Source organism: Pelodiscus sinensis, chromosome 5, assembly GCF_052426305.1.
Source record: "Pelodiscus sinensis isolate ZL-2025 chromosome 5, ASM5242630v1, whole genome shotgun sequence".
Taxonomy (NCBI): domain Eukaryota; kingdom Metazoa; phylum Chordata; order Testudines; family Trionychidae; genus Pelodiscus; species Pelodiscus sinensis.
In genome coordinates, this window is record NC_143056.1 from 135007389 (window position 1) to 135029202 (window position 21814).

The 21814-nt window shown below is 68.8% G+C and overlaps 2 protein-coding genes across 2 annotated transcripts; both read left to right on the top strand.

The window, feature by feature from the left end:
- The first annotated feature begins 988 nt into the window (after nt 1–988).
- LOC102445398 (protein mab-21-like 4) lies at nt 989–5832 on the top strand. The gene is made up of 6 exons (XM_075928776.2): nt 989–1665; nt 2215–2296; nt 3660–3686; nt 4280–4553; nt 4669–4816; nt 5065–5832. Exons 1-6 carry the CDS (start codon nt 1129–1131, stop codon nt 5479–5481), a joined length of 1485 nt encoding a protein of 494 aa, XP_075784891.2. The 5' UTR covers nt 989–1128; the 3' UTR covers nt 5482–5832.
- A 3731-nt stretch (nt 5833–9563) lies between these two features.
- On the top strand, nt 9564–21797 carry LOC142829312 (uncharacterized). The gene is made up of 6 exons (XM_075928780.2): nt 9564–10400; nt 12797–12878; nt 15231–15257; nt 16191–16452; nt 17080–17230; nt 18893–21797. The coding sequence occupies exons 1-6, from the start codon at nt 9885–9887 to the stop codon at nt 19502–19504; spliced, it is 1650 nt and encodes a 549-aa protein (XP_075784895.2). The 5' UTR covers nt 9564–9884; the 3' UTR covers nt 19505–21797.
- Nucleotides 21798–21814: the final 17 nt, after the last annotated feature.

Sequence of the window (21814 nt, forward strand, 5' to 3'; positions counted from 1 at the left end):
GAAAAGCCGGAGAGTGAGGTTGTTAAAGGAGAATACATGACATGCACCGAATCCCCCAGTTCTTGATGCAGGCTCTCAGCAGAGATGTTACAGCTGCTGTCTTAAAAGTCCCTGGTGCACATCCTATGTCAGGATAAGTCAGCCATCCTTCCCGGCTCGCTGTCCCTCACAAGGCTGCATCTGGGATCAGGAACAGAATTGCAGGCCAAATGGAGATGGCCACATGGCACTTGTATTCCTCTCCTGGCATCTTCCTGGCCCGAGCAGGGCACATGGCCCAGTGACCTGTCCCTGTGTCCCACGTCAGCGTTCATCAGCTACTGGCTGGTTTGCAGGTATCCAGACGCGTTGCTCAGGTGCGTATTGGCACCTAGAGATCTATCGTCCCTGGAGCTTTGCTCATTAGCACAGACACTGGCATGAATGGCAGGTACAGAATCATGTGACACCTCCCACGGCCCCTTCGTACCGACTTTGGGGCTAACACCCCCATGGGGGCAGCAGCGATCTTTAGAATCCAATAACGAGACAGGGGCAAGCCAGGGGTGGCACCGGCTCCCGGGCCATAGTGTCCCAGCCTTGCTCTACAGGATGCTGTGAGCTTGCTACCCCCTCCGGGAGCCTAAGGGCTGTGTCTCATTGGGGGGCCTGGGCACAGGCGTTTCCTGCTCCCACGGGGACGCAGCCCTCGGGGCCTGTTCCTGGGGACCAGGCTTTCGCTCGTGTCCCGCAGGGCCTGTTCCCAGCCAGCCGTCTCCGGCACAGGGCGCGACTGCCGTGGGGTGAGGGATGGGCCCTTGGGGTGGGGGAGGGGCCTGACCAGGCTGGGAGTGGGGGGGCGAGGGGCCCTCGGTCGCGCAGGCAGGCGTGTGCAGAGCACCCGAGGGGGCTGCCTGTTGCTCTGCGGAGGTGGCTGTTTGCACCGCGGCTGGTGCGTCGCTTCCACCAAGCCAGGGCCAAAGGTCCTTGTAGTGCAAGGAGCCGGCCTGTTCCCCCGCCCCCGGCTCAGCGCGGCCACGGCAGGAAGCAGCTGGAGAGGAGGCTCCGTGGCAGAAGAGGCGGCGCTGCAGGGAGCTCGCGGGCTGGAGAAGCGCTCAGCCCTGCCAGGAGCCGGCTGTGTCCGCGGGCATGGCTGGCATATCTGGGCCCCCAGAGCCGGGGGCAGCGGGAGAGGGGCTCTGCCAGGGCCCCGCGCGGGTGCAGGAGCTGCTGGCGGGCCTGCGGGGCCCTGTGCGCACGGAGCAAAGCGCCCCCCGCCGGGCCCGGGAGCGGGAGAGCCGGGCGGTGCAGGCCCTGGTGGGCCGGCTCATGGGGCGGGTGCACGAGTCCGACCCGCGGCTCTTCACCGGGGAGGCCCTGCTGGTGGGCAGCCAGGCCCAGGGCCCCCACGTGCAGGCCGAGTCCAGCTGTAGCGACTACGACTTCCTGGTGCCCATCCAGTTCCGCACCCCCCTGCTCCTCCTGGGCAGCCTGTACCGCAAACTCTTCGCCCCCAAGAGCGGGCTGCCCGCCGGGGACAGCGCGGGGCCCCCCGTGCCCGTGTACCGCTGGGGCAACAAGGTGGTGGTGGACTACAACCAGCTGCTCCTCGGGGACCTGCTGGAGAGGACGAGCGGGGACCCCGACCTCACCGCGGCCGACGTCGCGGCCATCGACCGGCAGCACGTGAGTCCGCTCCGGAGTCGGCACCGTCGCTCGCTGCCGGCCGCCCTGGGCTCCACGCGCCTCTGCCGGCCCTGCCCTGCTCCTCACTCCCCCCCCAGCCCTGCCCTGCTCCTCACTCCCCCCCCAGCCCTGCTCTGCCCTGCCCTGCTCCTCACTCCCCCCCCCCAGCCCTGCCCTGCTCCTCACTCCCCCCCAGCCCTGCCCTGCTCCTCACTCCCCCCCCAGCCCTGCCCTGCTCCTCACTCCCCACCCCCAGCTCCTGCCCTCCCAGCCCTGCCCTGCTCCTCACTCCCCTCCCAGCCCTGCTCTGCCCTGCCCTGCTCCTCACTCCCCACCCCTCAGCTCCTGCCCCCCCAGCCCTGCCAGTGCCCCTCACTCCTACACCACAGCCCCTGCCAGCCCAGCCCCCCAGCCCTGCCGGTGCCCTGCTAGCCGAGCCCCAGGTCCCCCCCCCCCCCCGTTTTGTTGGCCCCCTTTAGTCTCCGCCCGCAGCTCCCTCTCCATTCGGGTGCGAGCAGCCATGGCTGAGTTTGCTGTCGCCCGTCTCAGGCGCAGCTTTCGAAGAGCAGCATAAACCCGTACGCAGTCATGAGCCAGCTGTGGGAGGGTGTCCAGGCGGCGCTGGCCGAAGGTACGTTCCTTCGGGAGCTTCCCTCTTCCTGCCCCTGTTCCCGGCAGCCGTCGGGCGGGGAGCAGCTTGGCTTGGCTTGTAGGGTTTCCAGAGCCGTGTGGACATGCCCAGCGCCCAGTCCCTGGCTCCTAACCTAGTCACCGATTGCGGCTCATCCCAGCGCTGCCGGCACCACGTACTTACACAGCGCGAGGGGCCGACCCAGAAGTCAGCTACGTGTCCGCTGCGTCCTGGAGTCTGTCCACGGACTCCTCCTAACCGGGAGCTGGGCGGCCCCCTTCGGCAGCAGCTGCCTCCTGTCGTGGCTGGAAGCGAGGCCAGGCTCTGATTGGGCCAGGGCCATGGGCGGTGCCGCGAATGGGACTGGGTCTCAGGAAACCAGGCAGGAAAGAGGTTTCCTATGCATGGACGGAGGGGCTCTTCGCTCCATGCCAGCCTGGCGGGTGCTCAGCGTTCCCTCCACGTTTTCCCAGCCATGTGCGGAGTGAGTTTTGTCATGTGCACCACAGCGAGGCCGCGCGCCGGTGCGGAGGTGCTGCCTCCGCGCCCGCCAGACAGCACCCGAAAGCCGGGGCCCGTCCCATGGTGCGGGACGGTAGGTGGTTGTGGAACGAGGCAGGACATTCAGTGCTGCACAGTGCTCAGAGCCACGTGCGATCTCAGTACCGCGGTGGTGCTTGTCCTCGCTGGCAAAGCCGAGGGGCGGCAGTGGGGCTGGGCTACGGGGCTGGGCAGGGCGAGTGGGACGGACGTTTCCTGGCTCGCTGCTGAGCGCTCGCTGGGCAGGCATTGCTCCCTCGTGCGCAGGACACAGGGTTGGAACGTTTCACTTGGTGCACAGCTCTCCGATCGCATGGAGCCGCTGGCCAAAGGGCCGTGGGTCACTGGCCCCGCTGCGCATGGTGTTCGTGTGGGTTACGGGCTGCACCTAAGCAGGCTCTGAACCCCACGGTGGCCACGAGCACCCGCATCGCAGCACCAAGTCAGCGCCGGCCCCTTCTCAGCCCTGCCTGGCTCCCGGGGCTTCTGCCTGGTGCCGTGAGCCACAGCCCAGCACCTGGGGCTCCTGGGGCAAGGGGCGGAGAGATGGGAAGCTGCCCCCACTTCTGTCCCCAGCAGCCTGGCACATGGGGCTGGCTGGGAGGGGCGGTGACGGAGGGGACGGAGCCAGCTGGGCCGTGTGGCTTCTCCTAGCCTGGGGTGCACACAGCCCCCTGCCTGGCCTGGCCACATGCTGAAGCCACTGCCTGTGGGGCGGCGCTGTGGTTCCAGGGGCTGTTTGCTCCCTTTGGGCCCCGCCTTCTGTGCCGGCACCGCTGGGTCGTGGGCGCTAACCACCCGCTTCTTGCCCTTTCTGTTTCAGAGGAAAGAGACCCGGCTGCAGGAATCAGTGAGTATCGCCCGGCGTGGTACGTGGGGGGCTGGCAGGCACCAGCCACGGGGAATACAGAAGAGAAACCTGTGACCATAGAACACTAGGACGGGGAAGGCCCCCACCCTCCCGGCAGGACCCAGCGCGGTCTAGAGCCCATGCGTGGGGTGAAACAGTAAATCCACCGGCAAGGGGGGCTGAGGGGCCTGGGCGGAGCTGTGGGGTGAGAAATGTCTCACTGGTCTTCCCTAATCTCTCCAGCCCAGGGGCCTTCCCAAAGCGAGGGGGGAGGGGGTCGGTTCCTAGAGCGAGGGGGGAGGGGTCGGTTCCCAGAGCGAGGGGGGAGGGAGGGAGGGGTTCTGGTTTTGCTTCTTGGTTCTTCCCCGGACTCCCCTGGAGACAGTGTTGGTTACGCGGGGTGACAGACGCACCAAAGTGGACCCCAGGGGTCCTGGCTCCCAGCCCTCCTGCTCTCACCACTAGCCCCCACTCTCCTCCCTGAGTCAGGAGGCAATCCGGGTGTCATAAGAGCTTGGCCCTCGACCTCTCCCTGCCCTCAGGGAGCGTCGCGAAGCTTTGATCCGTATTCTCTCTGCTTGTGACTCCGCAAGGCAACCTCCGGCTGGAGAACACGGTGGGTCTCACGCCCATCAGCCCCGCCGTGCAGCTCAGCCTGGAGGTGGGCGGCCGCGCCGTGTCCATCGACCTGGTGCCCACCATCCGGGGCAAGGTGGACATGTCCCTGGAGTGGCCGCGGCAGGAGCTGAGCTGGCTCTCGGCCTGGGGGGACCGGGAGCGCGGCACCGTGCGGGGAAAGCCCCCCTGGAATGTCGAGGAGATTTACGGAGCTGGGACCGATCTGGTGGCCAAGAATTCCTACTGGAGGTGAAAATGCAGCTCTCGTCGGTTCCCGCAGAGGGCCCCACACACGCGTGTGACAGCTGAGGGGGGTCTCTGACCCACACGCCCGTTCAGCCCCATTTCCCCTACCCCACCCCAGGCTCACCTTCTCCCTGGTGGAGACCCGGCTGCTCGCAGACATTGACGCGGATGGCGGGCGCCGGCGGGCGCTGCGGGTGCTGAAGCAAGTCAACACGGAGCAGTGGGCGCCGCGCTACGGCAAAGTCCTGACCTCCTACCACCTGAAGGTGACTCGGACGCGGAGTCTGGGCTGGGGGATGGGCGATATGACCATCCAGGGTACCGGGGAGAAAGAGCTAGAAGATTAGAGGGAAGGAACCGGGAGCCAGAGCTCCTGGGCTCTCTCCCCAGCTCCGGGAGGGGAGTGGAGTCTAGTGGTTAGAGGGGGCTGGAGCCAGGACTCCTGGGTTCTTCTAGCCCTTGTTGTGGGAGGGTAGCAGTCTCTAGTGGTTAGAGTGGCATGTGTATTTTGCAGATGGTTCTTTTTTGGGCTTCCTACCTCTACCCGGAGCCCCAGGCCTGGGCCACGGGTCTGGATGCTTTGGGGACCCTGCTGAAGGTGCTGGAGTTCAGCCTGGAGACGCGGCAGCTGCCCAGCTACTTCCTGCCATCCCTGAACTTCTTTGCCTGGCACCGCACGAAGAAGGAGAACGCCCTGCGGGACGTGGTGCTGGAGGCGCTGTGGCGGGAGGTGCGGCTGATGCGGTGCAGCCCGGAGCAGTACCTCTGGCTGAGCTACGGCCTGGCCCAGCCCCGGGGCCCGGAGCCCTTCCTCCAGCGGGCGCGGGAGCTCGAGGCCTTCCGGGTGGAGCATCGGCAGCACTTTGAAGAGCTCAAACACCTGAAACTTTCTTTTGACACGAGCCTCTTCAGCGAGCTGGATATAAGGTAGCTGCTCGGGCGTCCGTCTGCCCTGACGTACCGGCTCTTGCTCCGAGTTCCCCGGGGTCCCAGTTCAGCCCCTCGCCTCGCCTGTGTTAAGGCAGCAGAGCCTGACAGCTGTTTGTGCATTTCTCCCTGCTTGCTGCGAGCTGGGACAAAGCCGTTTGTGTGAGCTCGCTTAGCAAAGCAACGATCCTTCCCCGGCCCTACAAACTCTCCCCCGGCAGGTGGCAGTCAGCTATTCCACAAGGCTCTGGGATGCCCGGCCCTGTCATTAGGACATCAAAGGGCACCCCCTGGTTCTGCTTTGAACCTCTCCTGAGGCTCTGTTGGCTCATCCTTCCATATGCTTTAGAAACTTTGTGTGTGTGGTTGTGAGTCTGTTTCTTCAAGAACTCGTCCCAAACCTAGGACCACCCAGTGTGCTAGGCAGCCTCCTCGTCTCCTAACAGACACCGAGGGCAGGGTCTGGCTGTGCCAGGACAACGGGATGTGCCTGGAATGGGACTGGCTTCCATAACAGGGAAGGGGAGGGGGCGGAGAGAAGAGGGGTGTGATACTCACTGCCACCACTGGGGGCAGCGAGCACAGGGGAGAGCTGTACTGCAGCTGCCCCCACCAAGGGAGTGGCCAGAGGGGCTGGGGGGGGCTGTCTTGCCTGCCGGCAGACAGGAACATAAGTGCGGCCACACTGGGTCGGACCAAAGGCCCGTCCAGCCCAGAGTCCCGTCTGCCCACAGCGGCCAGCGCCAGGTGCCCCAGAGGGAGGGAACCGAACAGGGAATCCTCACGTGATCCCCCCCCGTCACCCAGGTAAGTGGGGAGAGAGAAAGTCACCCCCCCACACTCCCCAGAAGGAAGCCGGGGGGGAGGGGAGCTGCCTGCTCTGTAGGACCCAGGCAACACCAGGCGAGTCTTCTAGTTCTCCTGTGTGTGGGGCCGATCCGAGCCCCCCTCGGGCGAGGCCGCTGATTGGCTGCACTGCTCTGCTCCCTCCCTGGGCTCTGGAGAAGGCGTTCCGGGCCCAAGCCTTTGCCGTGCGGTTTGGGCGACTGCCCTCTGGCCTTGCGTCATTTTCAAAGGGCTTTGCCTTGTGTCTAGTGGCCGGGGGCCATGTGAGTCTGGGTCCCAGCACGGGGGGCTGGGAACAGCACGGCGCCTGCCCCGGGGTGGGGAGAACGGGCACCGTCCTGCCGGAGGGTTTCCAGACATGCGGGGCTGCCCGTGGGACACTGTGCCGGCCTCATGGCTGGGAGCGACATCCCGCCCGCCCGGGGGTCCTTCGCCCCTCCACGCCCAGCACTGGAGCACCCCCCTCCAGCCACGCCGGGCTGACGCGTAGGCCTGGGCCCAGCCTCCTGCAGACAAAGACGCTCGACACCTGGCCCCGTCTGGGAGTGTCAGGTCCAGGCTGGCGTCTGGGGGCTGCCTCTGGTTGGGCTACCAAGGGCGGGGCTAATGGCTGGGACGGCTCCTCCTCTTCTCTCTGCTGTCCCCTTGCGGCACTCCCTTTGTCTGGGAAGTTGCTCCCTTGAGCACTGGCCTGGTGGGAGGTGGTACTGGCTTTAGCCTTCTCCACAGGCCATCGACCCTGGCCCCGGACCAGCCCTGCTGCCTGTCCGCTGGGGCTGTGTTCCCTGGCTACAGCGCCCTTGCCTCGGGGGTACGTCTCCATCTGGGATGAGAGCCGGGAAGAGCCCCTCAGCAGCCCTGTGCCGCCACCGGTGCCCAGCTCAGATGCCCTGCAGCACTGCCGGGAAGCGGCCTCAGCTCCTGGAATCCCCAGTCGCGCTGTTCCGCCGCGTCCTACCTCGGCCCCTCCCGGGTCTCTCTGTGGCCGGGCCCTGGCAGCGCGGGTGCCTCCTTCCCCCGCCGTGCTGGGCAGCACCCCCACAGGGAGCACCCCATGTCTCCGGGGCCACGCCGGCTAAAAGCAGAGCCGAGGCCGAGGCAGCAGCCTTTTCCGGCACTGGCTTTGTGCGTTTGCCACTGTTCTCCGTGTGACCCCGTGTTGGGGACCCCCGACCCTGTACCCCCATCCGCAGCCGGGCGCGATTCTCCACCGGCCGGTTTACGGCTTCTCACAGACACAGCATGGGCCGTGTCCTCTGAGCAGGGTCGGGGGCACCAGGGTACCAGACACCCCGGCTCCAGCTCTGGGCTGTTCTCTGAAACAACAACCCCCCCCCCCCCGTTTGTCACATTGAACCAGTAACGGCCGGGCACTGAGCCCCCCTGTGTGCAACCCCCCTTTGAACCCCCAAACTCCCCCCTGCCTCACAGCCCCACTACGTCACACTCCACCCTGCTCCCCCGGGGCTGGCGTGGCTCTGACCCCACACGGCTTTGCCTCCTAGCCCCGGCCCCGGGTCAGACATGGCTGCCAGGCAGACCCTGTCTAGGAAGAGCAGGAGGCACCGGCCCCTCGGGCATCTCCAGGGGTGTGAATTAGTCGGGGAGAAGGATGCTGATTTTTCCAGCCCCCGTAAACAGAGCCAGACCCCCAGGGGCCAGTTTTCTCCTGTGCCCCCAGCCGGCTCTGATGCTCGGCGTGGCCTGTGTTTCCGGCACATGGGAGTCCCCAGCGCTGCCTCGGCATCGCTGGTCACAGGATCCCGGCACAGATGGGTTCTGGCCCCTCTTCTACTGGTCAGCCCCCGGCCGATGGCTGGAAGCATTTTACCGGTTTCCCCGTAGCCCCGCGGGGATCACCCTCCCGTGTGTCCCGTGCCGGCAGCCCGAACTGCCTTCCGTGGGGTTCTGCTGCGCTGTGGGGCTGGGTGGGACCGGCCAGACTGCCCGTGCCCTGAGCTCCGAACACATCCAAGTCCAGCTGTGAGCTCTGCTCCGCAGCCCCTCTATGCAGCTCCCCGGCCTCGCCCGCCGCGGCCGCCGGTGGCAAGCGAGACGTGTGCGCTGGAGATGCTCCGCACAGGGGGTGCTGGTGAAGGGAGTCTCAGCACGACCATCCCGCAGGGAGGGGGACTCTGCCGCCCAGGGACCTGGCCCAGAGCCCCTGGCGCCGTTCGACTTCCACACGGCACCGGGCTGCAGTCTGGGCCGTGGCGCTGGGAGGTGACGGAGCCCGTCTCCGGGGAGGTGGCTGGGGACCGCCGGCCCCCGCTGACCGTACGGGTCTCTCCTCGGACAGACAGAACCCGAGTGCCGCCCCGGCGTGTCCTTCGCCTCTGGGCCGGGGAACTGGGGACACGCCAGCGGCCCCGGCACAGCGCCCGCCCCACGGCCAGGAGGGGAGCCAGGCCCCAGGACAGCGCCCGCCCCACGGCCGCACAGGGGGACCGGGCCCCGGGACAGCGCCCACCCCACAGCTGCACAGGGGGGGCCAGGCCCCGGGACAGCGCCCACCCCACAGCTGCACAGAGGGGCTGGGCCCCGGGACAGCGCCCACCCCATGGCCAGGAGGGGGGCTGGGCCCCGGGACAGCGCCTGCCCCACGGCCGCACAGGGGGACCGGGCCCCGGGACAGCACCCGCCCCACGGCCGCACAGGGGGACCGGGCCCCGGGACAGCGCCCACCCCATGGCCAGGAGGGGGGCTGGGCCCCGCGCTGCGACGTGTGATTTGAATCTTCTCCAGTTGGCCTGTTGGCTGCCCCCTCTGCCCGGCACCGGCCTGGGTCGTGTGCTCCCGGCAACGATCCCTCCCTGCCTGTGTCTGGGGGCTGGTCCACCCCATCAGAGCCCCCGGCGCCCCAGCTGGGCTGTTACAGGCCGTAGAGGCCCGACCCTGGCAGCACCCCCTGAAGGACCGAGCTACAGGCGGGCGATGCAGGACGTCAGAGCGACCTGCCGTGTTCCAGCCATGGGAGCCAGGGGGCTGGCAGTCCCCACCCAGAAACCGGCCAGGGTGTGTCACTGTCAGCGTGTCCCAGGCCGAAGGTCGCTCTGGCAAACAACGCGCCACTCCCCCGACTCACACACACAGAGACACACACTGACAGACACACACACACGCGCGTGCGCGCACACACACACACAGAGACAGACACACACACACACAGAGACAGACACACACACACACAGAGACACACCCACACACGCACACACACACACACAGGCACACACACACACACACACACACACACACAGAGACAGACACACACGCATACACACACACGCGCACAGAGACAGACGCGCGCACACACACACACAGACAGAGATAGACACACACGCATACACACACGCGCACAGAGACACACACACACAGACACACACACACACACGCACGCACACGCGCACACAGACACACACACACACACACACGCCTGCACAGCCCTGCAGCCCAGCTCAGCAGGGAGTGGCCTGGAGAGGAAGCGTCTGGCTTCCTGTGCAGCGGGGGCTGCAGGCGCTTGCCGCGGGCCGGAGGCGACTGGGCCCCCGGGGCCACACAGGCATGGCTGGCGAGTGCCCGCGGGGGGCCCCGGGGCCAGGCGAGCGGGCCGGGGCGCTGGCCCTGGAGGGGTTCCTGCGGCGCCGCGTGTACCCCGAGCAGAGGGAGCACCGCGGCCGGGAGCGGGAGAGCCGGGCGGTGCAGGCCCTGGTGGGCTGGCTCATGGCGCGGGTGCATGACTGCGACCCGCGGCTCTTCACCGGGGAGGCCCTGCTGGTGGGCAGCCAGGCCCAGGACCTCCACGTGCAGGCCGAGTCCGGCCGCGGCGACTACGACGTCCTGGCGCCCATCCAGTTCCGCACCCCCCTGCTCCTCCTGGGCAGCCTGTACCGCCAGCCCCGCACCCGGCTGCGCTTCCTGCCCTCCTGGCTCTGCCTGCGGCCCGGCGTGCCCGTGTACCGCTGGGAGAACAAGCTGCTGGCGGATTACAACACGGTGACGCTGAGGGACACCCTGGACAGCAAGTTCCTGGAGACCGAGCTCACCGACGCAGACATCGCCGAGATCAACCGCCGGCAGGTCAGCGAACCCCAGCGCGGCCCGTGAGCCCCGAGTCCTGCCGGCCCACGGTGCCCAGGGCCAGGTGCCCAGAGGGACGGGACACCACAGGGGACCATCCAGGGATCCCTCCCCTGCCACCCTCCCCTGCCAGAAAGACAGAGACTAGGGACACCATTCCTACCCGGCCTGGATAACAGCCATCGACGGGCCTGTGCCGGGCCGGGTCTGGGCACCGCTGAGGGCGTCTGCTCAGGGCGAATTGCTCAAACTCAGGGCTCCTTACGGCCCCAGACTAGAGACCTCCCCAAACAGGCCACAAACCAGTCCCAGAGCGCTTCAGCTGCCTGCCTGAAGCCTCCCGAGCAAAACCCCTCTGACACTCCAGCGCTCTCTGTGCCCCAAACAGCCCCAGGCCTCATACACAGGTGGGGGGCTATAGAACCCATCTCACCTCCCCTGAACGGGTTCTTCCGGTCCCAAGAAACCAGCCACAGGTCCCAATCAATTTACACTCTGGCTCTTACCCGCGCTGAGCCAGTCCTTTAGCATCTAAAATCCAAAGGTTTATTACTAAAAGAAAGAAAAGCACCAGAGTGAGGTTGTCAAAGGAGAGAATACATGACATGCATCGAATCCCCCAGTTCTCGGTGCAGGCTCTAGCAGAGATGTTACAGCTGCTGGCTTAAAAGTCCTTGGTGCACATCCTATGCCAGGATGGGTCCACAGTTATTTCCGGCTCTTTGATCCCTGCACGGCTGCCTCTGGGATGAAGAGCTGAGCTGAGCACCCCGATGGAGTCGGCCACGTGGCCTGTTTATATCACCCCCTGGCTCTTCCAAGCTGGAGACAGTCACATGGTCTCTGACCAGGCACCTAGATTCCTTCCCAGGTGGGTCTCTGGTACTTAAGAGACCTATTGTCCCTGGAGCCTTGCTAATTAGCACGTCCATAGGCTGAGCCTTCCTCGCCCATTGCTCAGCCACAGACAGAGACGTTTCCAGTCTCCATACAGAGTCCATGTTCCTAACTCCACACACAGACATTGTACAGAGATATGAGGAGCAGATACAGAACCAGTAGACAGTAAGCTTTTGTTTGACACCTCACATGGCCCCCTTTGTACCAACTTTTGGGGTGAACACCCCCCCCCATGGGCACAGCAATGGTCTGGCTGCTCCCCTCAAAATCCAGTAACATGACAGGACCTAACCTCCATGAATTTTTTGAACCCTGTTAGTCCTGGTCTTCACCACATCCTCTGGCAAGGAGTTCCACAGGTTGACTGTGCACACGGTGAAGAAAAAAATCCTTTTCTTTGTTTTAAACCTGCTGCCCATTAATTTCATCTGGTGACCCCCAGTTCTTATATTGTGGGACTATGTAAATAACTTTTTCCTATTCACTTTCTCCACACCAGTCATCACATCCCCCCTTCATCTCCTCTTTTCCAAGCTGACAAGTCCCAGGCTTTTAATCTCTCCTCATAAGGGATCCGTTCCAAACCCCTCGTCATTTTTATTGCCCTTTTCTGAACCTTTTCCAGTGCCAAGAGATAGTTTTGAAATGAGGCGACCACATCTGAATGCAGGGTTCAAGATACGGGCCTCCCATGGGTTTCTGGAGAGGCAATAAGAGATTCTCTGCCTTCTCCTCCGGCCCTTTCTTAGTGACGCCCAACAGTCTGTCTGCTTTCTGGACTGGCACTGCACGTTGAGTGAGCCCATATCAGTGTGTATCCTATGGACTCATCCCCCCAGCCCTGCCGGTGCCCCCCACTCCCGCCCCACAGCCCCTGCCCCCCCAGCCCTGCCGGTGCCCCCCACTCCCGCCCCACAGCCCCTGCCCCCCCAGCCCTGCCGGTGCCCCCCACTCCCGCCCCCACCCCCGGCCCCCCCAGCCCTGCCAGTGCCCCCCACTCCCGCCCCACAGCCCCTGTCCCCCCAGCCCTGCCGGTGCCCCCCACTCCCACCCCACAGCCCCTGTCCCCCCAGCCCTGTCGGTGCCCCCCACTCCCACCCCGCAGCCCTGCCCCCCAGCTCTGCCGGTGCCCCCCACTCCAACCCCACAGCCCTGCCCCCCAGCTCTGCCAGTGCCCCCCACTCCTGCCCCCAGCCCCTGCCAGCCCAGCCCTGCCGGTGCCCCCCACTCCCACCCCCCAGCCCTGCCGGTGCCCCCACTCCCACCCCACAGACCTGCCCCCCAGCTCTGTCAGTGCCCCCCACTCCTGCCCCGCAGCCCTGCCCCCTAGCTCTGCCGGTGCCCCCCACTCCTGCCCCGCAGCCCTGCCCCCCATCCCTGCCGGTGCCCTCCACTCCCGCCCCCGGCCCCTGCCCGCCCAGCCCCTCACTCCTGCCCCGCAGTTTCTTTCCATGTGGGATTCAGGCGTGTGACCAGGTCTCATCCCCCCGTTGCAGAGGGATCTGTGGCGAGGCGGCATCGACCCGTTTCTGGTCACTCGGAAGCTCCATGAATTTGTGACGAAAGCTCTGACACTGGGTGAGTGTCCGTCCCCCCTCCCGCCCCTCTGCCCCCCGCCGTCCCCCTGCGGAGACCCCCCCCCGCCACGTCCCTCCTCCCGCCCCTCTGCCCCCCGCCGTCCCCCTCCGGAGACCCCCCCCCCACCACGTCCCCCCCCCCCTCCCCCCGCCGCACCTCCCTGCCCCCCCCCCCCGCCGTCCCCCTCCGGAGACCCCCCCCCCCACCACGTCCCTCCTCCCGCCCCTCTGCCCCCCGCCGTCCCCCTGCGGAGACCCCCCCCACCACATCCCTCCTCCCCTCTGCCCCCCGCCGTCCCCCTGCGGAGACCCCCCCCACCACGTCCCTCCTCCCCTCTGCCCCCCGCCGTCCCCCTGCGGAGACCCCCCCGCCACGTCCCTCCTCCCGCCCCTCTGCCCCCCGCCGTCCCCCTCCAGAGACCCCCCCGCCCGCCATGTCCCTCCTCCCCACTGCCCCCCGCCGTCCCCCTCCGGAGACCCCCCCCCCGCCACGTCCCTCCTCCCGCCCCTCTGCCCCCGCCGTCCCCCTCCGGAGACCCCCCCACCCGCCACCCCCCCGCCACGTCCCTCCTCCCCTCTGCCCCCCGCCGTCCCCCTCCGGAGACCCCCCCCCGCCACGTCCCTCCTCCCGCCCCTCTGCCCCCCGCCGTCCCCCTCCAGAGACCCCCCCGCCGCCATGTCCCTCCTCCCCACTGCCCCCCGCCGTCCCCCTCCAGAGACCCCCCCACCCGCCACATCCCCCCTCCCGCCCCTCTGCCCCCCGCCGTCCCCCTCCGGAGACCCCCCCCGCCACGTCCCTCCTCCCGCCCCTCTGCCCCCCGCCGTCCCCCTCCAGAGACCCCCCCGCCGCCGCCCCTCCCTCCCTCCCCCCCACTCCCTCCTCCCGCCCCCCCCCCCCGCCGTCCCCCTCCAGAGACCCCCCCGCCGCCATGTCCCTCCTCCCCTCTGCCCCCCGCCGCCCCTCCCCCCCTCCGGGAGACCCCCCCCCGCCACGTCCCTCCTCCCCACTGCCCCCCGCCGTCCCCCTCCGGAGACCCCCCCGCCACGTCCCTCCTCCCCTCTGCCCCCCGCCGTTCCCCTCCGGAGACCCCCCCGCCGCCATGTCCCTCCTCCCCACTGCCCCCCGCCGTCCCCCTCCGGAGACCCCCCGCCACGTCCCTCCTCCCCTCTGCCTCCCGCCGTCCCCCTCCAGAGACCCCCCCACCACGTCCCTCCTCCCTCTGCCTCCCTCCTCCCCTCTGCCTCCCGCCGTCCCCCTCCAGAGACCCCCCCGCCACGTCCCTCCTCCCCTCTGCCCCCCGCCGTCCCCCTCCAGAGACCCCCCCCCGCCACGTCCCTCCTCCCGCCCCTCTGCCCCCCGCCGTCCCCCTCCGGAGACCCCCCCCCCGCCACGTCCCTCCTCCCCACTGCCCCCCGCCGTCCCCCTCCGGAGACCCCCCCCCGCCACGTCCCTCCTCCCCTCTGCCCCCCGCCGTTCCCCTCCGGAGACCCCCCCCCCGCCGCCATGTCCCTCCTCCCCACTGCCCCCCGCCGTCCCCCTCCGGAGACCCCCCCGCCACGTCCCTCCTCCCCTCTGCCTCCCGCCGTCCCCCTCCGGAGACCCCCCCCGCCACGTCCCTCCTCCCCTCTGCCTCCCGCCGTCCCCCTCCAGAGACCCCCCCACCAGACCCCCCCGTCCCTCCTCCCCTCTGCCTCCCGCCGTCCCCCTCCGGAGACCCCCCGGCGCCACGTCCCTCCTCCCCTCTGCCTCCCGCCGTCCCCCTCCAGAGACCCCCCCACCCCCCGGCGCCACGTCCCTCCTCCCCTCTGCCTCCCGCCGTCCCCCTCCGGAGACCCCCCCGCCGCCATGTCCCTCCTCCCCTCTGCCTCCCGCCGTCCCCCTCCAGAGACCCCCCCGCCCGCCATGTCCCTCCTCCCCTCTGCCTCCCGCCGTCCCCCTCCGGAGACCCCCCGGCGCCACGTCCCTCCTCCCCACTGCCCCCCGCTGTCCCCCTCCAGAGACCCCCCCACCACGCCCCCGGGCTGGACGGGTTCCCTCCCTGGGATAAAACATCCCCGTCCGGGCAGGGGCTGAGCCGGGGCGCAGGCCTGGCTGCCTGTATCTCCGCCGGGGCTGGTCCCAGCCCTCGCTGCACCCGCCAGCCGGCCGCGGCGTTAGCCCCGCGCCCACAGACACCGGACACCCCCCACCCACAGGCAGCGCCCCGCCGGGCCCCATGGGAGGCTGAGCCTGCGAAAGCTCACGGTCCCGTCGCCAGGGTTTGTGGGGCTCTGTGGGGCTGCAGGGCCATTGGCTGGGGTCTGGCTGTCAGCGCTGCAGGCGCTAATCGCCCCTTTCTCCCTTCGCTTTCAGCGGGAAGAGAGCCGGCTGCCGGCATCAGTGAGTAGCCACAGGCTAACGACGGGATTGGGGGGCACCGGCAGGGCTGGGGGCAGGGTGGGGCTGGCAGGGGCTGTGGGGCGGGAGTGAGGGGCACTGGCAGGGGCTGTGGGGCAGGAGTGAGGGGGACCGGCAGGATGGGGCTGGCAGGGGCTGTGGGGTGGGAGTGAGGGGCACTGGCAGGGGCTGTGGGGCAGGAGTGAGGGGGACCGGCAGGATGGGGCTGGCAGGGGCTGTGGGGTGGGAGTGAGGGGCACTGGCAGGGGCTGTGGGGCAGGAGTGAGGGGGACCGGCAGGGTGGGGCTGGCAGGGGCTGTGGGGCGGGAGTGTGGGGCACTGGCAGGGGCTGTGGGGCAGGAGTGAGGGGGACCGGCAGGATGGGGCTGGCAGGGGCTGTGGGGTGGGAGTGAGGGGCACTGGCAGGGGCTGTGGGGCAGGAGTGAGGGGGACCGGCAGGGTGGGGCTGGCAGGGGCTGTGGGGCGGGAGTGTGGGGCACTGGCAGGGGCTGTGGGGCAGGAGTGAGGGGGACCGGCAGGGTGGGGCTGGCAGGGGATGTGGGGCGGGAGTGTGGGCCACTGGCAGGGCTGGGGGCAGGGGCTGTGGGGCGGGAGGGGCACCGGCAGCGCTGTTTGCTGAGAATTTGAGCCCGTTCCTTAATGTCTCTCCCCAATGCACTTCTCGGCGCTAGGGGCGATGGAGTCGGGATCCCTGGGTTCAATCCATGGAGCTGGAGTCAGTCGCACCCTGAGACAGAGACTCAAAACTCAAACCCAGGAGTCCTGGCTCCCGCTCTCCCCGGCTCTCACCACTACTCCCCACTGCCCCAGCTGGGAGGGAGCCCGGGCGTCCCAGGAGCTCGGCCCTCCCTCCCCTGCCCTGCCTGCAGGCGGCTCCGCAAGGCGCTGACCCGGGCGCTGGCTGCTTGGCTCCAGGCAGGCTCCGGCTGCGGGACTTTGCCGAGCGCCCCGCCGTGCAGCTGCGCCTGGAGGTGGGCGGCCGCGCCGTGGCCATCGAGCTGGTGCCCGCCATCCAGGACAAGGTGGACATGTCCCTGGAGTGGCCGCGGCAGGAGCTGCGGTGGCTGTCGGCCTGGGGGGACCGGGAGCGCGGCACCGTGCGGGGAACCCCCCCCCGGGGTATCATGGAAACCTACAAAACCAGGGCCCAGCTGGTGGCCAAGAACCTGTATTGGAGGTAACAAGGCGAATTGCATCGGGGCCAGCGGGACTGGAGCCAGGCAGGGCCCCGCCTCGCCAGCAGGGGGCGCTGGGACACACCCGGGGCGGGGCCCCTCCCCCCGGCAGGGGGCGCTGGGACACACCCGGGGCGGGGCCCCTCCCCCCGGCAGGGGGCGCTGGGACACACCCGGAGCGGGGCCCCGCCTCGCCAGCAGGGGGCGCTGGGACACACCCGGAGCGGGGCCCCTCCCCCCACAGGGGGCGCTGGGACACACCCGGAGCGGGGCCCCTCCCCCCGGCAGGGGGCGCTGGGACACACCCGGAGCGGGGCCCCTCCCCCCGGCAGGGGGCGCTGGGACACACCCGGGGCGGGGCCCCTCCCCCCGGCAGGGGGCGCTGGGACACACCCGCAGCGGGGCCCCTCCCCCCACAGGGGGCGCTGGGACACACCCGGAGCGGGGCCCCGCCTCGCCAGCAGGGGGCGCTGGGACACACCCGGAGCGGGGCCCCTCCCCCCGGCAGGGGGCGCTGGGACACTCCCCCATTGTAGGGCTGGGCTGGGTGGGGTCTGTCTGCCCCCCCCCCCCCCGCCGGTTCAGCCCCATTCTCCCCCCCCCCCCCCCCCCCTCCCCCCCCCCCCCAGGCTCAACTTCTCCCAGGCGGAGACCCGGCTGCTGCGGGACCTGGACGCGGACGGGGGGCGCCGGCGGGAGGCGCTGCAGCTGCTGAAGCAGGTGTCCCTGGAGCAGTGGGGGCCGCGCTACGGCGAAGTGCTGACCCCCTATCGCCTGAAGGTGACGGGAGGGGCGGGGAGCGGGTGAGAGGAGCAGCCGCGGGCACCAGGGGAGAAAGAGCTAGTGGTTAGAGCAGCGGCGAGGGTCGGGGTGACTAGTGGTTAGAGCAGCAGCGGAGGGGGAGCCGGGTTTTATCCCCGCTGGGAGAGGGGCGGGGTGGCTAGTGGTTAGAGCAGAGGGCGGAGGGGGAGCCGGGTTTTATCCCCGCTGGGGGAGGGCGGGGTGACTAGTGGTTAGAGCAGGGGCTGAGGGGGAGCCGGGTTTTATCCCCGCTCGGCGAGGGTCGGGGTGACTAGTGGTTAGAGCAGCAGCGGAGGGGGAGCCGGGTTTTATCCCCACTCGGGGAGGGGCAGGGTGGCTAGTGGTTAGAGCAGCAGCAGAGGGGGAGCCGGGTTTTATCCCCACTCGGGGAGGGGCGGGGTGGCTAGTGGTTAGAGCAGGGGGGCGGAGGGGGAGCCGGGTTTTATCCCCACTCGGGGAGGGGCGGGGTGGCTAGTGGTTAGAGCAGCGGCGGAGGGGGAGCCGGGTTTTATCCCCACTCGGCGAGGGTCGGGGTGACTAGTGGTTAGAGCAGGGGCGGAGGGGGAGCCGGGTTTTATCCCCCCTCGGGGAGGGGCGGGGTGACTTGTGGTTAGAGCAGCAGCGGAGGGGGAGCCGGGTTTTATCCCCCCTCGGGGAGGGGCAGGGTGGCTAGTGGTTAGAGCAGCAGCGATAGGAGCCGGGTTTTATCCCCACTCGGGGAGGGGCGGGGTGACTTGTGGTTAGAGCAGCAGCGGAGGGAGCCGGGTTTTATCCCCACTCGGCGAGGGTCAGGGTGACTAGTGGTTAGAGCAGCAGCGGAGGGGGAGCCGGGTTTTATCCCCGCTGGGGGAGGGGCAGGGTGGCTAGTGGTTAGAGCAGGGGCGGAGGGGGAGCCGGGTTTTATCCCCACTCGGCGAGGGTCAGGGTGACTAGTGGTTAGAGCAGCAGCGGAGGGAGCCGGGTTTTATCCCCACTCGGCGAGGGTCAGGGTGGCTAGTGGTTAGAGCAGGGGCGGAGGGGGAGCCGGGTTTTATCCCCACTCGGCGAGCGTCAGGGTGACTAGTGGTTAGAGCAGCAGCGGAGGGAGCCGGGTTTTATCCCCGCTGGGGGAGGGGCAGGGTGGCTAGTGGTTAGAGCAGGGGTAGCGGAGGGAGCAGGGTTTTATCCCCACTCGGGGAGGGGCGGGGTGGCTAGTGGTTAGAGCAGGTGTAGCTGGGACCCTGGACTCCGGGGCTCTCTCCTCGGGCAGAGGGTGGGGTATTCTGGTTCTCCCCACATGCTTCTTCCCAGAGTTTCACTCTGGGTTCTCCCCCTTCGGGGCCCAGTCCCCCACTCTCCGCCAGGCCTGGCCAGTGTGGGGTCAGTGGGGAGCCCCCCCCGGGCACCCATTGGGCTGTGCTCCGAGGAAGGAGGGGATCCCCGGGCCGAGCCCAGAGGAGTTGGAGAGGCGGGTTCCCCTGGGGTGCCCAAACCCGCCCTCCCCCCTCCACTTCGGCGCAGCAGCGCGGGGGGTGCCGGCGGAGGAGCTGAGTCCCTGCCCTCGGGGTATCTCAGGGGGAGCACGCCTGGAGCTGGCACCCCCCGGCCATGCAGCACCCTGGCCCTGGGGGCGGAAGAGCTGAGGGTCTCTTGCCCTGGCAGATGCTGCTGTTCTGGGCGTCGGACCTGCACCCGGACCCCCAGGCCTGGGCCACGGTGCCGGGCGCTGTGGGGACCCTGCTGAAGGTGCTGGAGTTCTGCCTGGAGACGCGGCAGCTGCCCAGCTACTTCCTGCCCTCCCTGAACTTCCTGGAGTGGCGTGGGGCGGAGGAGGAGCGCGCCCTGTGGGCCGTGGGGCTGGAGGCGCTGTGGCGGGAGGTGCGGCTGATGCGGTGCAGCCCGGAGCTGTACCTCGGACTGAGCTCCGGCCCGGCCCAGCCCCAGGGTCCGGAGCCCTTCCTCCTGGCCCAGCCTCAGGGCCCGGAGCCCTTCCTCCCGGCCCAGCCCCAGGGTCCGGAGCCCTTCCTCCCGGCCCAGCCCCAGGGTCCGGAGCCCTTCCTCCCGGCCCAGCCCCAGGGCCCGGAGCCCTTCCTCCAGCGGGCGCGGGAGCTCCAGGCCTTCCGGGAGGAGCATCGGCAGGACTTGGCCAAGCTCCCGCAGCTGAAGGCGGAGAAGCAGCCGGGCTCGGGCGCCGCCAGTGTCTCCTTCGCCCAGCAGCGACGCCTGGGCTCCTGCCTGGGCTTGGACGTGGAAATCCAGCAGTGGGCGGCCTGAGGGGGGGCTGCCCCACATGGGCAAGCCGGGGACTCCAGCCCCCTCGCCCCACCCCAGGGACGGGGAGTTTCTCCTCAGCCGGGGCCCACGGCACGGAGGGGCGTCTTGCCTCTCACCGGTGTGCAGCCCTTGATTTCCTGTGGGTCACCCCCCCCCCCCCAGCTCCAGGGGGCTGGGCGACACCCAGGGACTGCTGGGAAAGCAGGAGCTTTGGCTAGTAAAACGCTTTCATAGAAACACAAATGCAGGGTCTGGGATTGGCGGCTGCTTGGCAGGCGGGTTACCCGGCGGGATCCACTCACACCGGCCCCTTGGGACTGGAACCCAGGAGTCCCGGCTCCCAGGCCCCTGCTCTACCCACTAGTCCCCATTCCCCTCCTCCATCTGCGGAGAGAACCCATGACCCCCTTCTAACCACTAGACACCACTGCCCTGGGGAGAGACCCCGGGAGTCCTGGCTCCCAGCACCCCCTACCTCCCTTCTAACCACTGGACACCACTGCCCTGGGGAGAGAACCCAGGAGTCCCGGCTCCCAGGCCCCTGCTCTACCCACTAGTCCCCATTCCCCTCCTCCATCTGCAGAGAGAACCCATGACCCCCTTCTAACCACTAGACACCACTGCCCTGGGGAGAGACCCCGGGAGTCCCGGCTCCCAGCACCCCCTACCTCCCTTCTAACCACTAGACACCACTGCCCTGGGGAGAGAACCCAGGAGTCCCGGCTCCCAGCACCCCCTACCTCCATTCTAACCACTGGACACCACTGCCCTGGGGAGAGACCCCAGGAGTCCTGGCTCCCAGCACCCCCTACCTCCCTTCTAACCACTAGACACCACTGCCCTGGGGAGAGACCCCAGGAGTCCTGGCTCCCAGCACCCCCTACCTCCCTTCTAACCACTAGACACCACTGCCCTGCGGAGAGAACCCAGGAGTCCCGGCTCCCAGGCCCCTGCTCTACCCACTAGTCCCCATTCCCCTCCTCCATCTGCGGAGAGAACCCATGACCCCCTTCTAACCACTAGACACCACTGCCCTGGGGAGAGAACCCAGGAGTCCTGGCTCCCTGCACCCCCTACCTCCCTTCTAACCACTAGACACCACTGCCCTGGGGAGAGACCCCAGGAGTCCTGGCTCCCAGCACCCCCTACCTCCCTTCTAACCACTGGACACCACTGCCCTGGGGAGAGAACCCAGGAGTCCTGGCTCCCAGCACCCCCTACCTCCATTCTAACCACTAGACACCACTGCCCTGGGGAGAGAACCCAGGAGTCCCGGCTCTGGGCCCCTTTTCACTTTCCAGGGGTGGGGGCTTGGCCCCATCCCCCCGGCCGGCCCTGCACATGGCGACTTGGCAAGAGTGGGGCTGCGGGCCGGGGGGCAGCGCCGGTTGGGAGCAGGACTCCTGGGCTCCCCACGGCCCTGGGAGGGGGGTGGGGAGCAGGGGGGCTGGAGCTGCCACTTGGGCGGAGGACTGGCTGCCCAGGTCCCCACTCGCGCCCGTTCCAGAACCTCCCGCCAGCATCTCCTGCAGCGTCTCTTGGGTCCGCTGCCCCCGCAAGCGCCCCTCCCCTCGCGGGCTCCCAGCAGGCCGGCCCCGGCCCCAGCCCCAGCCACCAGGCGGGCGTGGAGTCAGCTGGCAGGGGCGCCCCTGCCCAGCCCGGAATGTTGCCCCGGGCTGGAGCCTGGAGGGGGGAGAGGGGGAAGGTTCAGCCCCCTGAGCCGGCTCCTGGGTACGCCCGGCAGCTTGGTGCCTCTCGCTGCCCTGGCTCTTCTCTGACACCCCCCCCCCCCCCCCCCGGTCCCAGTTCATCGCCCTGCCCAGACTCAGAGACACCCACGTCGGCTCCCCGTCCCCGCGTCATAGCGCCCACCCAGGGCTGGCACATTGGCTCCCGGCCCGGTGGCCCAGCCCCCTGGCAGCCACGTGGGCCCCTCCCCGGGCAGGGAGCCTGCCCCACGGTAACGCCAGCTGGGAGTGTAACCCAGGGACAAACTCGCTCAGTGCAGAACTAGGGGGTCACCTCACTGATCCATGAGGGGGGTCCGGGCTGGCGCAGCCCTGCCCCCCTCCGGGGCCCAGGCCGCAGTGAGGCAAAGGGGGGACCCGGGCAGCTCCTTGTGCCAGGCCCACGTGGCCCCGGCTCATCCCTGCTCCGCCCAGCCTGGCCCGGTGCCTGGCCCAGGTGCTGGGCTCAGGCGGGCAGGGGCTGAGCCGCCGGGTGTCACTGCTGGGTTCCGGAGCCAGTTGGGGTTCGCTCCCCGGCAGATGAGACCTGGGCCAGGGGGAGGCCGGCGGGACAGGACCCGGG

What these genes read in the sequence shown, in the direction of transcription:
- LOC142829312 (XM_075928780.2), top strand. Translation starts at nt 9,885, where the DNA reads ATGGCTGGCGAGTGCCCGCGGGGGGCCCCGGGGCCAGGCGAGCGGGCC. An exon ending in GACGAAAGCTCTGACACTGG is followed by an intron (nt 12,879 to 15,230) that starts GTGAGTGTCCGT and finishes CTTCGCTTTCAG; the next exon opens with CGGGAAGAGAGCCGGCTGCC. An exon ending in GCCAAGAACCTGTATTGGAG is followed by an intron (nt 16,453 to 17,079) that starts GTAACAAGGCGA and finishes CCCCCCCCCCAG; the next exon opens with GCTCAACTTCTCCCAGGCGG.
- LOC102445398 (XM_075928776.2), top strand. Translation starts at nt 1,129, where the DNA reads ATGGCTGGCATATCTGGGCCCCCAGAGCCGGGGGCAGCGGGAGAGGGG. An exon ending in CCAGGCGGCGCTGGCCGAAG is followed by an intron (nt 2,297 to 3,659) that starts GTACGTTCCTTC and finishes TTTCTGTTTCAG; the next exon opens with AGGAAAGAGACCCGGCTGCA. An exon ending in TGACCTCCTACCACCTGAAG is followed by an intron (nt 4,817 to 5,064) that starts GTGACTCGGACG and finishes TGTATTTTGCAG; the next exon opens with ATGGTTCTTTTTTGGGCTTC.